The sequence below is a fragment of the Taeniopygia guttata genome, chromosome 2 (assembly GCF_048771995.1).
Source record: "Taeniopygia guttata chromosome 2, bTaeGut7.mat, whole genome shotgun sequence".
Lineage (NCBI taxonomy): Eukaryota > Metazoa > Chordata > Aves > Passeriformes > Estrildidae > Taeniopygia > Taeniopygia guttata.
In genome coordinates, this window is record NC_133026.1 from 91054880 (window position 1) to 91073235 (window position 18356).

Below are 18356 nucleotides of genomic sequence, written 5' to 3' on the forward strand. Positions count from 1 at the left end.
AATTTGTCTTAACACTTACAAATTGTATTAAAAGATATGAGAGTATTTGTATTATTGTTACTGCAAAATAATATATGCATTTTTATAATATTCAACATTCTCAGCATAACTGCAATGAAAACCACAGAATTAACAGAGTGATTGTTACACAAGTGCTGAATATAAGTACCTCTTTTTTCTTATGGTCCAGAACATCATACTGTTTGGATTTTGTATTTGTAGCAATGCTCTGGTATTGAGTAGTGATCTCATCAATGCCTTCTATTTTTATACGCTGGAGCTCTAAAAGGCTTTCCATAGTATTGCTCATATCTGAAATTTTCTCCAAACGTTTACAGAAGGTCACAAATTTTCCAAATATGTAGTTTTCACTAACAATAAAAAAGAGGGATTTCTATGAAAATATCTTTGCAACAGATTTTTATTTGACCAACACATATTCTAGCTGCTATCAAGTTTCACACCAAAAAAAAAATCATACTGTAATGATTATGCATCAACAAAAAAAAATTTAAACTCACATATATAAACCAGAAAATGCTTAATCCTTACATATGTCAATTAAAAGACTTTACCACATTTCACAGGAGTAACTCTTTCAAATAAGATATTTGCAGGAGAAGAAAATGTGAATGCACAATACCAAGAAATGCCCCATGATTTAAGTGTCAATACAAGTAAAACATTCCTTGGCATTGTGATAGAGAACCAGCTCAAAGCTGACTGAATTCCCTGACAGTGTTTTCACTTATATTCATTATTCAAATTTTTTAGGATTTCATACTATGCATATATACTTGTACTCAATTAATACATGCCTAAATTCCCCTGAAGTCCCATTGGACATGTGCTGAATCAACAAGTGACTGCCAAAAACCTGTTTATTCCTGAATAATAATTAAAAACCCACTCTGCAAGGTTCTCTTCTGATTATAAAAAGTACTTCATTTTAATTGAATATTTAGCTTTTCTTTCAGCCAGCAGATATAATTACATCTCATTTATAAATTGTACTCATCAATACGATTCAATATTGGAGTGAATTATTTACCTGATATCAAACTGTCTGTAACTTGGATTTTCCTTTAGCTCCTCCCTAATTTTCTGAAAGGATGTTTGGTACTTTTCTTTGAGGAAAATGCATTGTTGTATCCTCTTTAGCAATTCTTGCCTGAGGAAGAAAATACATAAGACAGAGAATCATCCTAAGGTCTTCAAAAGAGTATAAATAAAAATAAAATATTTTAGTCAAATGCACTTTACAAAATAAGAACACAAAATTATACACTACATGAAAAACACTCAAAATATGATGGTTTGAGTCAAAAGGTTTTGACTTGAACCTGTTATCTAAATTGGATATTTTTATCTTGTGTTTTGTTGTCATCAATCCAAGACTTGAATGGCATAGCCCACAAAGGATGTATAACAGGTTACTCCTGGCTATGGAATGCTTGCAGTTTGGCTATTTCTCATCTGAGTATTGCTGATAGGTTTTCCTTTGTTCCTTTGTTGGTTTGGTTTTTTTTTTTCCTAAGTAGACAAGACCAGAGAAGTATTTTTCCACACTAAAATAAAGGTGAAGAAAGTCTTGTTTCTTTAAAAGACACACCAGGAAGAACTTAGTTCCTAAGGGCACAAATAGTTACATTTTACACACAGCTGTTCATTAACCCTGAGGTACCACACCAGATACATGGATGAGGCATAGAAACCAGCCATAGGCCATTTGCCCACTGCTGTTCCTCCATTTTGGCTTTGTCTTTCATCTTCCAAAAGATTACTGGGGATTAAAATTATAGTCAAATTTATAGGCTGAAACCATTAACTGGGACAAACTTTTGCAAGGACAGCAGATAAAATAAATTAGAAGAATGTCTCAAAAATAAATTCAGCTAGAATAAACCCAAAAAAAAGGTATTCTACTTTTATTTACATTAATGCTTTAGAATAAATGTAACCTGTACTTATTTGACTACAGGTAATTTCTGAAAAATTCCCTTTATCTACACCAAAATACAGGAGGAATCCAAATTTTTAAATTTACTTTTATGTCTTCTAGCCTGTTACCTCAGTGTAACTTTAACTTGGCTGGAATTTAAGCAGAGGCATCCTGACTATCTGCTTTGATGAGGCTTGTTACACCTTTTCTCTTCATGTCAATATCCTTTACCTTACTCCAGTTAGACTATTCCAAAAGACTATTCCAATTATTAATTTCCTAGCTCACCACTTCAAATGTCATGTTCATCTTAACTTCTCTCTGTGGTTTTCTCCTTCTTTTTTTGATGAAAATAACTGACCTGCTGTTATAGTATGTGTTCTTCCTATGTTACCTGCACTTGTCGCCCTTCAGATACACTTGTTCTGCCAGTGACATCAGCATTCACCACCCAATGAATAAGTTTCATACAAACACCTCTGTGCTTCCTCTTATGCTGAGTGCAGCACCTGGACAAGTACCTGTAGAGCAGTTAACTCATCCCTTCCCTGAAATGTCCCACAATACATCTGAGCTGGGATTTTGGCCTGCTATATATTGTTTCCTTCCTCAAACTGACTTTCATGTCCAGTAATAGCAAAATATAAATCTTGGATGGCACTTTGCCAGTCTGTCCTTGGAGCTTTTTTATGAAGTATTTCAGCTCCCAGTTCCAATTTCTCAAGTGTGTTTTTGTCTAAAAAATTTCATGTGGATAATATATTGAGTGTTGCATACTAGTATATATCACACGGTTTCCAATAACAGGGTTTTGTTTTTTTTTTTTTTTTTAAGTAAAATTAGAAAATTTGTTTTTGCAGAGTACTTAATTCTACACAGAATTAGTAGTTACCAGCTTAAAATAAACATAGGAATCAGTGACTAGTAGGAGGACAAAGGGCTACTTAAATTTACCTATTAATCATCTTGATGATTAATCTGTAATTTTACTTCTAATGTCAACAACAGAAGATGAAATTATTAAAATTCTATCACCTGTCCAGGTCCCAGATTTTTGAAACCCCTTCACATAGATAGGTCTTGCAGGTGTTAATCATTTGATTGGTGATTTTAAGAAACAGGGATGTCATGTGCTCTGACGTGTTGTAGTATGGTGATGTACAGTAGATCATACAGACAGTGTTCATTAAAACGGGAATGTGTTCCATCACTGTTACCTATAACAGCCAAAAATGGGAAAGACAGAAATCTGAATTTCCTGAAATTTAACACAATGAAAAGTGTGACTGCTCTAGGAATATGTTTATCATTGGACAAGCACCTTTTTGGTTTTTGTCATTACAAAATGGACAATCCAATTCACTTGTGGGGACCTATCACACCTTGATCAAGACAAAAAGCATGGGAAAAGGGCAATGAATAAATGAATAGGTCTTCTACAGATTGGGATTTTCCATAGGAAAATCAGAGGCTCTACTCTGCTTGGCCATGGCCTCCAGTATAAGAAGGTGTTGGAATCTGCTTTGCAGAAGAACACACTACATGAGGAAAAGAAGTCATACACTGCTGGAAAAGAGCTGGACTTCTGTAGGAAGGACAGCAAGAAAGTTGGCATTTACTCATTTTGTCTGTACAGAAGAGAAATCCAGCAGGGGGAGGCAAGGAAAAAATAATCTCATTTTCACTGGACACTGAACTAAAGAGTTTTCTGTCCCACAGAAATATTTCAGAGAAATGCATACAAGCCAGATACATGGAGAACCCCCAACAAGAGACTGGTCTAGAAAAGAATAAAAAAAGTATGGTCAAGGTATCTAAAAGTCAAGTCTAATATGGCAGAACAGTGAATATTTGCAAAAGAAGTGAAATAGCAGAATGGATTCAAAAGACATTAAGCTTTGAAAATATTATTTAGAAAAATTGTTACCAGATGGATTATGCGTAAATGTGCTCAATTATGCAAGCTTAGACAATTTTGTCTAGTGTCTGTATATTCTCACTTCAAAAAATTAATTGTCTATATTCTCGCTTTAAAAAAATTAACTCTGAGACCCATATGTTATGAAAATAAATTTTATTGATAATGCAACCTACAAGAGAAACAGCTTTAACCTGTAAAATAAGTGGAAGCTGGCCAATTTCAGCTCAACTCAAGGTTTAAGATCATTTTATGACTTGCAATAAAACAATCACAAGTCATTCCTAACTAAAGCATGCAGACAGACTCAAGCTCACAAAGAAAATTCAGCTCATTACTGAGTTAAAAAGAACATAATCTGATGCTTAGTTTTTTCATATTCTTCGATTATCTTCTGAAATGATAACTACTTTAAGAAGAAAAGGTATTATTATCTCTGGTTAATTCAAAATCAGTAAGCTCAATTCACTTATGTCTAAGGAGCTAAGCTGTCCACTAATAATTAAGTGAAATAGTTAAATATTAAAAGGAAAAATAGCTTTTTTACAGCAACAAAAACCCTTCCTTTCTTTTCTGAATTTCACATTAAGTGCCTTTACAGTACTTACAGGTGAAGCATTGGCAAGTGGACCAAAAAAATTATCCAATACATATAAATATCTCACGTTGTCTTTAGCTTCATTGGCAGCAATTGTTATACTACCATCCTGAAGGGATGAGAAAAAAAGAAAGGACTAGAATTATTACTGTGAAAATTCTCTGAACAGGTTCTTTCTCTTTTACAGCACACAAGGCTATTATTAAATCTTGCAAATACTTTCCCACAGAAGTGCTTTTAAATATGCTATTTATTTTTCACATGAGAAATAACTGCTTCTACATGTAAAAATTGGTAAGGACTTCCAAGGTCAGCAACATTTTGGATGTGGTTCACAGGAAGTCTTTACTTAGACCTCCAAAGCTTTTTTCCTCCGCATGGATCCAGCTTAGATTTTAGAATAGTTTCTGCACAGTAACCATTCTACAGAACTTAGACAAGATCCCTGAAATGTTACTAGGGCGCTTCCCAATGTTGGTTAATAAACACTTGCGAGGGACAATGAGTTCACAACTAATGCCTGTATATCCTTATGTTCATGTCAGGTGGAACTATTCACTACTTAGCAGTCTAGTTCCTAAGAAGAAAGAAATGTAGTTCATCATCCTTGGCTTGTACTGGCTCCGTACAGATACTTTCTTTTATCCAAATTCCATTTATCATAAAAGTCTGCAAATATGGTAATCACAAAATCAAAAACTTTTCCTGGTCTATTCTGCAAACAGTAGAATGCTTTCTTAAGCAATAGAAGACCTGCATTCTGGGGGTGGGGCATGGGTGGGGATCTCATTGACTGTATATGATCTACAGCTTATTTTCTGGCTTGCCCACAGTTGTGCCTGGTAAGTTTACATTACAGGTATCTACTCATATGAAGTAGCAGGTGTGCCACTAGAAGTCTGCTCTCAACAATTCTAAAAGCATCATGAAGAACTTTCAGACTTCTGCAGTTGGCCTGCATAGGGTTCAGCTTGTCAGAGACACAAAAATGTTGTATTGCTGCACTGCTTTACTTTTGCACAGCCTTTCCACCTATAATGTTAATAAAAGACACATTACAAAAGCACTGACTTCAAGTTATCTATTTAATTTCAGGATCATTGATCCTCTACGTTCTAACAAATGGATAATAAACCACAGTGTAAAACCAGCATAAACACTCAAAGTTTTTAAAATTGTGTTCAGTCCTGGATATATTAAAAATACATACTGTAATAATTTAAAATTCTACTTAGAAAGTAGTAATTACCAGTTCCTTCCACTGTTGTAATGTCTTCGATCTTGCTGCATGAAGAATACTTATAATTTTCTTTACTCTTGAACTCTTGATCTCATCTAAAAGGCTTTAAAGAAAGAAACATAGATAATACTCTCTTTCTCTGGAATAAAAGTTTACACTTATTCTTAAAAAGTCCTTTTTTAAAGACTCTGTGAGAAATAATGCAGGGATTTCACCTGTTAAATGATGACATTCTTGACCTCCAGTATTCCAGCTCTGCAGCTGGACCAACATCATCAGCTTCTTTTCTAATTTGTTCACTCTCCACTAAAACTTGTCTAATCTGTTTGGTCCAAATCATGACCACATCTTCAAGTTTCTCAGTGACCTCTGTGATATTGCCTTCAAAACCATAGAATTGGAAATTTTATAAGCACCAAGAAATAAATACAGACATTTAGACTACAGAAGCAAAGTGTTCTTGCCAAACATAATCTGAGACTATGTAAACTCTGTATATTTGAATCACCAACCAGCAGGAAAAGATTAAGACTCTGACAACAAGATGCACACATATAATACTTGTGTCTACCTACTCTGTTACTATTGCATATCCTCTACAAAGGAAACAGTTAGAAATACAGTGAATTCATAAGAAATGGTAGAAAGCGGTTGTTGAAAGAGACATAACTATTTTTCTTACAAAAACATATATATATATATATATATATATAAAATAAGTAAATATTTTTTTATAAATACAGGGTTTTTTATTCACAAAGTCAGACAACTAGGATTTTCCCAGTAACAAAGAAAGTGAATACTACACACACTAATAGATGGATTCACTCAGCAACTACTTGGCTAGTAAACTAGGAGGGATCCAGACAACTGCTTTCATGATATATCAAGCAACTACCTAATTCTTTAAGATCTATGAATGAAAGTAGATGGGCAAATGGGCAAATGATGGATGGTCTTACAATCAAACAATCACAAACCTGGAAAGAGTAAGCAGAAAAATGTACACAGCTCAGGGAAGAATTACTTCAAAGTAATTTTTTACGTATGACATAGCATTTATTTTATAAACAGCATCACTTTTGTTTGCTTTGGTGTAGGAATTACTCACCTGCAGTTATGTAGTCAGATGGGTTCTGTAAGTTTTTGACATAAACATCAATATCCATTTTTGTGAGCTGAATTTTATCTTCTATATTCTGTCTAGATGACGACAAAGTAGCCATAAATTTATCCACTGCATACAGAAACTCTTGTATCTGGCTGTTCTTCAGGCCTTCTTTCACAGCTCCCCAGTTCTGATTATTTTATGATTTATGCAAAAACCAAGAAAGTAAGGGTCACACTTCCTTTTGTTTTTTGACCACAAAAGCTATTTTTCATTAGAAAAGTATTTCTTATTCATGGCAGTATATAAAGATTTATCAACATGCCCTTTAAAATATACTCATCAATACTTTAAAGTGTGCATTGATTTAATTATTTGGTAAGACAAGAAGAGACAAGAGGCTCTAAGAAATAAAAGTCTCTGATTTCACTCTGAATTGACTCTGAAGTCAGCTGTCACTGATTTTACACTGGATTGTATTTTGTTTAGGTTTTTTTTTCTCCCTCTGAACAGAGAAAACAGACTCTAAAGTCCTTTTCTTCTCCTGGGGAGAGAAAATGACAGTGTACGGTAGCAGCACAAAACACTATCATTCTCAGCAGACAGCTTCTTTGTATTTGCCATCTCTGAATGTGTGCTTCCAGAGGCAACTGAACAAACTGGTGCTTTACAAGTGCCATAGAATGAGGACAACTCAAAGAAGCTGGATATTCTGAATACAACACTGTTCATGTTGTTCATACTCCAAGAATGAAGTCATGGACTAATCCCTTGTGCTGCCAGAAGGACTTGACACTTCTTACAATCCAAGTTTAATCCAGTTTTGATAGTCAGCACAGCTTTACCTTGGTATGGTTGCTGTGTTATAGTCTCCTTTGTCATAATAATTAAAGCTGGCACTATTGCTTGAAAATAAACAGTAGCTACCTGAATTTCAGATATTCAGGTAGCTACTGAATGTTGCATGACTCTCATAAAGGCCTATATTAGACTTTTATCTTACATTCTCTGTTCTAGGTCCAACAGATGCACAAACAAGTGCAGTAGCAACATGCCTTGCTTCCACATGTTCTTGAGAAAAAAAGATGGATTGTTTGATTACCTGTTGGGATTTCAGTGCTGGTATCATGATCTGAGACAAGAAGAATTCCAGGCCCTGAAGGATATTTCCATTAGTACAGTCAAACATGCCAAAATTCACCTCCTTTGGAAAGAGACAAGAATTAGCACAATGCATATCAATGACTTCTGCAGCATTAGACTATTTGAGTGAAATTTAGAAATGTGGCAGACACATTCACAGTCCATAACTATGCAACATGAATGTCAGAAAAGGCTGTTACTATTATACACAAGAAACTATGAGAGGCTGGAAAACCTTATGTTTGTTTCAAAACTTATCTTTATTTTAACAGTCTAAAAGATACAGTTTAAGTGCAGCATTCCAATAATTTAGACTCATTATTTAAAATAAAATCTTCCACCTTAGGTCCTTATTCCCTATTGTCATTAAATGTTATGTTTTAATGACTAATTAATAATGATTTTTATTAATTAAAATCTTGGGTTTTAATAATACTGCAGTAGCTAATTTATAAATCATTAGAATTTTACTTTATCACAAATGCTTACTCTTATGAAAAAGAACTTCTGTTAACCATACAACCAGACATTTTCATTACAGCATTCCCTATTTTTTCTGACTCCAGTTGCATGAATAAAGGTCTGAGAAAATATTAATATGTGAATACTGCATGAGTTTGCTCTGACCTGAGAGACATTTGATGCAGTTATAACTTTATCTGATGTTCTTAGGAAAAATGCACATGTTCCTGTAAATTCCTGTAAATAGGACCAAATGCATACAGTTAAAAAGAATACATGTATACAGTAAAAGTATTTTACTTAGAAATTTGCCTACCCTAAAAATATGCTGAAAACAAAACTGTAAAAAGTGAATTATTCCAAAAGATAGTGAAACTGTTTGAAGGATATTTGAAAATCTGTCCTTCTCAAATCAAATATTGTTTTTTCCATGTCTGACACAAGAATATCAAAAATGCCCTTTTGAACAGACTGGTTCAGTGCTACACCTCTACTAAGAAAATGCACTACAGGGAGAGTTTGTGAGCTAGGCTATTTCCTGTTATTGTACCTTAAAGATGCTTATTTTTTTTTTATTTATCCATTAAATTTAATAACAAACCTAATAATACCTCAACTGCAACAAATTTGACAATCCATTCTAGTTGGCCCAATTAGCAAAGGAATGAACTTCACTTTTCCCCTGAAAGCAAGAAAGAATTATTCTGCTATGTCTTTTCTGGCATTACAATGTTAACATAAGTTCTTTGGGGCTGACAAGAAACAACAATAACAACAAAAATGAAAACCAAACCATCACCAGGCCATATTCAAAGGCCATTGTATATGAAGAGCCAATTTCCCCCAAAAGAGATGGAAAAAATCAAAATTAATCAAAAATCTTAATGATTACTCCGAATACACTGTTGACTAATGCTTAGATGTTACAGAGAGGAGTTTATAAGAATTTGAATGGAATAAAGGATATATTAAAGGTATTTCATAATTAAATTTATTATTTCATCATTAAATTTATTATTTCATCATTAAAGGTATTTTTTGAGCAATGTGCAGTGTTATTATATGAAAGAGCATAGAAAACCACTGCAGAATTGCCCTTTAAAAATAGAAGTGCACAATCTCTGGAAAATACTTAACATGCAGTCATTAAAAAAAATGGTAGGCTCTGCAATTTTTTAACAAGGATTTATTCGACCTGCTCTCCTCTCAGATAGTGAAATCACTACTTTACAGATAAAGGCCAACCTCAGCTCAAGAAATGCTGGGAGACTCTGCATTATGAGAACAGACACTAAGTACTTAAATATCTATCCAAGGATTACAAAAAATTGTATAACACTTCAGAAATGTTAAGCCCTTTCAATAATTTACTTTTTAAATGTCATCTAATAAATTTTTTCAACCATACCTCAGTGGAACCCATGGTAATAAATAACTTCTTCTGAGTCAAATTGTTTGTTGACCCATCTGGCCTCAATGATGCATTCGACTTTTGCTAGCAATTAAATTATAAATAAGAGGTTAATAAAATAAAAACTATATTATACAGATACATCCTCCATTTGAATATGTGAATTATAACTAAGTCCATTTTGATTCGGTTTGTAACTCCCAGATAGAAATTATGACGTTTGCATTCTCTGGAAAATAAGCTTTGCCTGGATCCCAGTAAACAATTTCACAGACCCACCTGTTCTTTCAGAAAACAAAACAACAAGAACAACAAACAAAAACAAGAAGGGGGAAAAGTCTCAGGAAAAAAAAAAAACAAACCAAAATTAAATCTGAAGTGATTCCTAGTGAAACTTCCTCTATGAAAACAAACTGAATGCCTCAGAGAAACAATCATATGCTTGGTCTGCAAAGTCATAATGTAACTGTGAATGGGACTCACAGGCAATGCCATCAGCTAGATCCTGTCAACAGTGCAAAAGAATTTAGCTTTCTGCCCATTTCTTTAACCAGACATCACAGAAAACTTTTTCTCTGGGAAGCCTTGTTGCCACTGGTCCCTCTCCACTGACATGTATCTTTAACCTCTTCTCTTTGAATCAACAAAAAAGCTTAAACCTAATAAAGAATTGGTTCCTTCTAATTATGTGTCATGTATTTTGGAAAATAGCCTGTTGAAACTTGGAAGAATGTGACAGAAAATAATGTGGGAGAAGCATGCAGGTATATTTCTCTTTAAAGTTAAGGAGAGCCTTCTTCCTGGGGAGTCAAGTGTTCAGCTCCTGGGAGACTAAATATGTGATGTGTGATACACAGGGGTGGCTTCTCATTTCCACCCCAAATCAGCATCTGCTGACCCCTACATGTGGTTTCAAGTGAACATCATGTACCTAAGATGGTGAAAAAGAGAAATGAAGAGATAAGAAGCGGCAAAGAAAGGATCTTTGCTAAATCTTGGTAAGGACATGCCTACCAGTCAGGCCAATATTCTGCCCTGTTCAGTATTTTGTCTCCAAGAACAACAGGGCAAACACACATAGTACTGCCCTTGAGTAAACTCCAGTTCTCCAATGTGCTTGAAATCAAATTATTGACAGAACTGTCAAATTAAGAGATGTGTTCACTCATCCGAATGTGGTGGAAGATGAGATGGTATTCATGCTTTCCATCAAAAACATTTTTATGCTATGCTGCTTCTGAAACAGAACCCTCATATATTTATTTCAATAGTTAAAAGGGTCAAAACAAACAAAATTAAATGCAACAATGAAACATATCATTTAACCCAGGATGGGCATTTATTTCTGATTTGTCAGTTAAGGAAAACAATGTCAAGATTTATAGTTTCATCTTGATTTAAGTCAGAGAATAAGACATTCATCCCAGAAATGTGCATGCCTAGTCCCAGTGAAATGAAAAACTGATTAAAATGTTTTGACAGCAGAGCTCATTCTGTGCTTTACAAAGTCTCTAAGAAATTCCAGTAACACTCAAAAGTTCTTTTAATTTATCTAGGTTATAATGATTCTGTTATTCATTCTGCGTTTAACTGATGACAAAGAATTATCAATTGAGGAATTTTTCTCCTCAACGAGCCCAAAATACCACCACAGGATGAATTAGCTCTCCCTACCATGTTTCCTCACTGGCACAATTTGAAATGACTGATGAAGGACTTCTGCTGTTCTGGAAGCTCACAACAGTTGTGTTAGACAATTTCAGGGTCACTTGGCACCTTCTGATATCACACACTCAGCGGAAGCTGAACTAATAATTTTGCTCTTTTGAGAGGTTATTGTGAGAGGTTTCTCCTTCTCAAAACTTAAATGGAGAAAAATACAGCTTGGGGACCACAACTACTTTATTTCTAGTCACAGTTTTCCAAGCTTATTTTCTGCAGAATGGGACAGACCTGAACATGATGCCACCTTAATTTAGAAAGAAATTGCATCATTTTTCACTCCCTTGAATGATTGCTTTGTCCATAGTGGAGTTGGTGCAGCTGAAACTAAAAGAAAAGAAACTGGTTCTTACACAAACAGCTCCCCCATTCCTATAATACTTATGCTAGCTAATACAGTATTTTAAACTCTGAATACTATGAACACTTTGTCTCAATTATCTCTATTACTTTTGAAATCTGAATTTTTACTCGGCCATTTTTAAGTTTTCTTTTGTGAAAACAAGAAGAGTATCAAACTACACCACAAGGCATCCTGCAATTTCCATGGAAGCCAAGACACAAGTATTTAAACAGTGAGGTCCAAGTTCTTTCCACACTGGCATAAATAGCAAAACAAAATATCCATTAATATTTTTTGAATTCTGCAACAGTTGTGTGATTTATTTCTTTTAAAAATGCAAGTTTGCTTTTGCAGAGGCAATAACAAAAACATACCTGCAATATATCTTGGTAAAAGAAGAGTAACTTTTTAAGTCCGCTAGGGGCAAAGAATTGTTCTATTAGTTGAAACTAAAAAAAAAAAAAAAAAAAAAAAGCAGATAATTGTGAGATAGCTTCAAAACACTGAAAACATTGGAAATATTTCTTGTAATAACAATTTCATTCATATTTACCTTGTCATCAGAAATAATATTCTCCTCCACTTGCTGCTCACTCAAGTCTATCCCATCTGCTAATCTTGATATCAAATACCTGTGTCTTCCATCTATCTGAGCTCTTCTCTCCTCTTTGGTTACTTTGGCTTGCTTGAATAGTTCTTTTCTGCTTTCACTGGAAAGTGCTTTATTTTTCTTAACAATAGACTACAAAATAGAAGTTTGTTATAGAAAGATTATTTTTCCTCACTTAAAGATTGTATTTTATATTGTAGATCTTTATGCAGGTTTCATAAACTATATATCAAGCAGGAACATGAAAAAATTACATGTAAGGAATGTACAGGGAAAAGAACAGTAGTAATTAACTTGCTAAGCCAGAATTATTTCTCAGTATAAACCTGCTATGAAAACTACAAACTGAAACTCCAGGATCTCAGAACCAAATGTGGATCCACGCTAAGGGCACAATATAAATTTAGCACAATAACAGTTCTAATTCAATTCTCAGCTTTGTGAATCCAGGTTCCAAACTTCTATATGTCCATATTCCAGATTTAGGATCGAGGTCTATATTCCAGCATTTTAATATATAGTATCAAGATATTACCTTAAAGGAAATACATAAACCAAATCACTATAAAACCAGTTACTACAGGACTAAATATACACTTGATGATTAATATACAGATCATATAAAGGTAGCAGTGCAATTATAAAAAAAGGGAGATTTATGTAACAAAAAAATGATTTTTCTAAATCTTCCTATCAGTGTGAACAAGATTGAAAATAGATATGGTGACTAACATTTTTAGGTCAACAGAAAATCACTGGAAGCTATATGGAAAACTAAAGATTTGGGTAAATAAGTAACCACACTGATCATTTCCCTCTACACACAGCTCCCACTGACATGAGTGTCTGGGATTTGGAAATGTCTGAAGTGTCTTACAGTTTTTACTGGAGAGAAAAAAAGATAAATTACATCACTTCCCAGTACTCTACACTAATTGGAATTGTAATTAGTCAATCCTACTCTTGGATTAGAAAACAAAAAAGATGGCCAACTTGCACCTTTGCTTCCTACCATTTGGTCTTACCACGGACTCTGAACGGATATTTGCCACCCACTCTTGTCTCTACGTGCTCCTCTTAGCAATCAGGAGACAGCGGCAATGTCTGAATACCTGTAGTTGTTGGTCAGTACCCTTTTGATATCTCTAAAAGCTAATTGTCATTCACCATGTATTTCCCAACTCATCTATGTCAGTCTTTTATCATCTCTGGTTTCCATGTCAACAACTGGATCTCTTATTTTGCATATGCCTCCCCTGATGCAGTATGACCTTATTCAAATATTCTTAACATTAATTTTCATCATTGCAAAGAAAGGATATTAACCAGTGGATGATAAAAAAAAATACATCAAAGAAACCAAAATCCCAGCAACACACATTATGAGCACAGAAAGTCAGTGCCCTAACACTGTAGAAACTTTTGAGTCGTTCACTGTTTCTTTTCCCTTGCAATTAACAGAGACTGAAGGAACTCAGCATGCTTCAATATTAGACAAGCTTTCGTCTGTGAACACCTAAAGAAAAATCTATATACAAGGACATTTAGCAGACAAAATGTACTTAAGTAACCCACCACCTGTTTTAGAAAAAACACTTGCCGGAAGAACAGTAGTCAGAGATGATCCTGTGACAGCAGATCCTAGCTCAGTGCTCCTTGCCCTCAGGTTCTCCCCATGTCTATGATTTTTGCTTTCTGTGTCTAGTTAAAAGAAATTACAAGTTCTAATTATTCAAGTACAACAAATGCATTTACAAGACCTGCAGTATTGTGTCTTCATATTTGCTAGCTAACTTTTTCTCATACTTGAGAAAATGAGACCAATTTATTACTCAAAATATGATATTTACATCTCATCATTGGCAGAAAATAGGATCCCCAGTGGAGCATGCAGTAATGCTTATGAGTGGCTCACCAAACTTCCATGAATTACTGTTTAATCTATTTTATATAACTTATAAGGTTGTGAGTAAAACTCAAATTCTAATAGCACTGATTTCCATATAAATTTTCTATCAAAATGTATCTCTTTTTCACTGATTAATATGTATTATATACAGAATCACAGAATGGTTGAGATTGGAAGGGATACTGCTGAAGCAGGGTTACTTAAAGCTAGTTGTCCAGGACAGTTTCCCTATGGCTTTTGAGTGTCTCCAAGGATGGAGACTCCATAAGCTCCCTGGGCAATCTGCACCAGTGCTCAGTCACCCTCACAGTGTTTCCTGATGTTCGGAGAGAACTTTCTGTGTTTCAGTTTCCACCATTTATTGCCCCTGGTCCTATCACTGGACACCTTGGAGAAGAGTTTGACTCCATCTTCTTTATACCTCTTCTTTACGCAGTTCCTTCAGGAATTTACATCCATAGAGAAGATCCCATTCAGACCCAGCTCCTACCCTTTCCTCACAGGAGAGGTGCTCTGCTGCCTTCATCATTTTCATGGCCCTTCACTGGACTCTCTAGTAAAACCATGTCTCTCTTGTACTCAGAAGCCTAAAGTAAGCCTACTGCGGGTGAGGCCTCACCACTGCTGAATGGAGAGCATGGATCATCCCTCTTAATCTGCGCTCTTAATACTCCTTATCCACCCCACGGTATCATCAGCCTCCTTTGCCACAAGAGCCCTTCTTGGCTCATGTTCAACTTGCTGTCCACTAGGAATTGCAGGTTCTTTCCTGCCAATCTGTTTTCCAGCTGTTCAGCCCTCAGCTAGTATTGTTGCACGGACTGGTTTATCCCCAGGTGCAGCAATTTTCTCCAGCCTCTCTAAGCTCCTCTGGATGGCAGCACAACCCTCTGATTTATTGGCCAATCCTCCCTTTTATGTGTTATCAGCAGCCTTGCTGTGGGTACCCTCTGCTCCACCATCCAGATCATTAATAAAGATGCTGAACAGAACTGGACCCCATACTGTCCCCTGGAGTACACTGCTACCTTCTGGGCTTCAGCCAGACTTTGTGCTGCTGATCACCACCCTCTGAGATTGTCTGTGCAATGTTTTCAATCCATCTCACTTTCTGCTCAGACAGCCCACACTTCCACGGCTTCTCTATGAGGATATTTCAGAAGCAAAGGGGAAATTTAAATTGTAGCTGCTCATCAGTGGTACTTTGTAACCCAGGAACAATCTGGCATAGAGAGCAAGAAGGCCCAACTGCAGAAGGGGTTAAGCTAGCTGGAAGCAGGAAGGAATACCAGAGGCAGAACAATCCTTGTAAGGGAGTATTGTTTCCCTTGGTGATAAGAAACAGCCACAGCTTTTTCTTGTAGCCATCCTGTAAGTCCTGACTCAGAATCTGTGTTTGGGCAGCAGAGCTGGTGCTGGGGGATGGACCCAAGGCTGTGCTGAGGTGCTCTGTGCTGATGCTCACAGGACTGGTGCTGGTGCAAGTGTATATAAGAAATTGCTTCAAGAAGCATCTTTGCAGACTTCCTGTAGAATTAGTCATGGTTTTAAGACTGTCCAATGCATTGTTTACTATTTTTTTAATATATTTCAGCACAAATGTGTGTGTAACTCACCTCAAGGGGAACAATAAAAAATTCTTAACAGAAGAATGTTAAAAGCCTTACTGAAGAAAAGGCAAACCATAGACACTGCACTTCCCTCACCTATCAAACCAATCATTTAATTTCAAAAGGAAATTAGGTTATTCACATTTATTCCCTTGCTAAATGCATGCTGATTACTCCTAGTCACCTGCTTGTTCTTCATGTGTCTGGAAATGGTATCCAGGATTAGCCAGTCCACCACCTTCCCAGGGACTGAGGTGAGGCCAACTAGCCTTTAGTTCTCCTTCTTGCCTTTCTAGCTTTCCTCCAGGCCTCACACCCCTCTCCCAGTTGCCATGAATATTTATTTATTCAGTAGTATCTAACATGGTCCTCTTCCACAAGGTCAGTGAATACATAAGCAAAGTGGACATAGGTAAGGGATGCTCCCACAGACACAGAGGTAGATGGCTATGTCCAATAACCTTTGAACTAACTAATTTAATCTATTACCACTGTTAAAACATTCCAGAAAAGAGATACCATATTATGTGTCATATTGCAAAATACACTATATTATGGAGTATTGGTCATTTTAATTTCAAAAAAATTGTTTGAATCATGTTACACTCAACATTCAACACTATATTCACTACATTCAACTACAACTACATTCAACACTACGAAATCTGCTATGGTATCAGCCTTGCACTGTGGATGACCCTGTAGATACACACATTTATTTATTTATTTATTTATTTATTTATATGTACATATTTATTTATAAAGCTGAAAACTGCATATTCAGCACACATGGTCCCTATACTGGCAGATTCAGAATAGCACATACCCACTGAGTATATATAAATTTAAACACTCTACTTAATAATTGGTTTCTCATTTTCTTCCTGAATTTTTTTTTTCCATGCAAAGCTGACATGAAGTACTTATTATTTTTTCCCCTTACCTTTTTTTATAGCAATGAGAGGTGGACAGAGATCAATATGAGGTTTAGAAGAAAGTTGCGTTGCTCTCAGTTGCTCTGACTCCTGCTGTGCAGAGGAACTGGGCTCGTCTCGTACCCCTAATTCAGTTTCACCTCCTACAGTCTCCTCCATCTGCAGCACTCCAGAAAAATCAACCTAAATCAACAATACAGAAAATGACTGTACAGTATAGCATTGTAATAAAGACACCTTCAGTATTTTTATCCCTGTTACAGCATCAGGGATAGACTAGCAAAGAAGAGGAAAAAAAAGACCTCTACTTTCAATCGGTGATTTAAAAAGAGAAGATCTAAGCAGTTTTCGAAATGATAAAATCTTCTTTAAGAGTGCCTGTTACCAAAACTTTCTTTCTAACTGCACAACTATACTTTCTGTCCAATCAGACTGCCGTAGGGGGGAACTCACACACTGGGGGACAGGTTAAGCTCCTTCCGAAGCTCCTGCAGGCGCAGGTCCCGCTGCGAAGTGCCGGGCACCGAGCGCCGGCTGCGGCATCTGCTGAATCCCGAGCAGGTTTTCACGCCTGCGGTCTCCCCTGGGCACTTGGAGCTGCTGGCAGCTGCTATGGCAACCCCTACACAAAACCCAGCGAGCAACCCAGCCCCCACCAGGCAGCTCGCCTGGCCCCATTTCCCACTGGATTCAGCAAGCCGGTGCCCATTTCTTAACTACCTGTCTTTTAAAAAGCGCCGTAGTTTTCTCTCACGTATAATGAAATCCTAAGCAGGCAGCTTCCCCGAGCCTCAGCGAGTGTGAGGCGCCGAGCCAGGGGCGGTCATGGTGAGCGGTGCATCCCGGAGGGCACAGCACGCTCCCGACACAGCCCTTGCTGGCATGGCAGCGCCCTGGGCTCTGGGCAAGGCGTGAGGAGACACCGCGGGCTGAGTGAGGAGCTCCCCTTCTCTGCCGCGATAAGCAGCTTCCGCACGGATCTGAAGGCACCGCGTGAAGTGCAGCTTGGCCGGCTTATCCATTACGGAGTCATAGAATCGTTAGGTTGGAAAAGACCTCTGAGGTCACCGAGTCCGCCCAGGCTGACCCAACACCGCCGTGTCAAGCAGCCATGGCACGGAGCCACATCCACTCATTTCCTGAACACCTCCAGGGACGGTGACTCCACCAGCTCCCTTTGGCAGCCCTTTCCAACACTTAACAACTCATCCCGTGAAGAAATCACTCCGTGTGCTTCCTTTCTTTCCCCCAGACGACACCCAGTGCAGCAGGCGGCCACTCCAACCCAAAGCTTTAACACCTCACAAGAGTCGTGAAGTTTTTTTATTGGCTTTTTTGTTTGTTTGTTTTTTCAAAACGATTTCGGCAACTTTGAACCAGGCCCCCAGTAGCACACACTGCGCCC

General features: G+C 36.7%; 1 protein-coding gene across 2 annotated transcripts in view; it reads right to left on the reverse strand.

Annotated features, from left to right (window-relative positions):
• Positions 1-18267, reverse strand: part of LOC100232083 (dynein axonemal heavy chain 5) — a 152233-nt gene extending 133966 nt beyond the window's left edge. Inside the window, exons 1-15 of one of the 2 annotated variants that reach the window (XM_030265831.4) lie at positions 17672-18267; positions 16960-17134; positions 14098-14198; positions 12441-12629; positions 12262-12336; positions 9820-9906; positions 8577-8648; positions 7909-8010; positions 6810-6996; positions 5914-6079; positions 5708-5801; positions 4469-4567; positions 2978-3159; positions 1052-1171; positions 170-371 (exon numbers count right to left, since the gene is read on the reverse strand). In XM_030265831.4, the coding sequence (XP_030121691.4) occupies positions 170-371; positions 1052-1171; positions 2978-3159; positions 4469-4567; positions 5708-5801; positions 5914-6079; positions 6810-6996; positions 7909-8010; positions 8577-8648; positions 9820-9906; positions 12262-12336; positions 12441-12629; positions 14098-14198; positions 16960-17110 (1827 nt within the window). In that variant the 5' untranslated portion in view covers positions 17111-17134; positions 17672-18267. Of the gene's footprint in view, positions 1-169; positions 372-1051; positions 1172-2977; positions 3160-4468; positions 4568-5707; positions 5802-5913; positions 6080-6809; positions 6997-7908; positions 8011-8576; positions 8649-9819; positions 9907-12261; positions 12337-12440; positions 12630-14097; positions 14199-16959; positions 17135-17404 lie in introns of both variants that reach the window. The other variant, XM_072924432.1, reaches the window with a different exon arrangement.
• Positions 18268-18356: the final 89 nt, after the last annotated feature.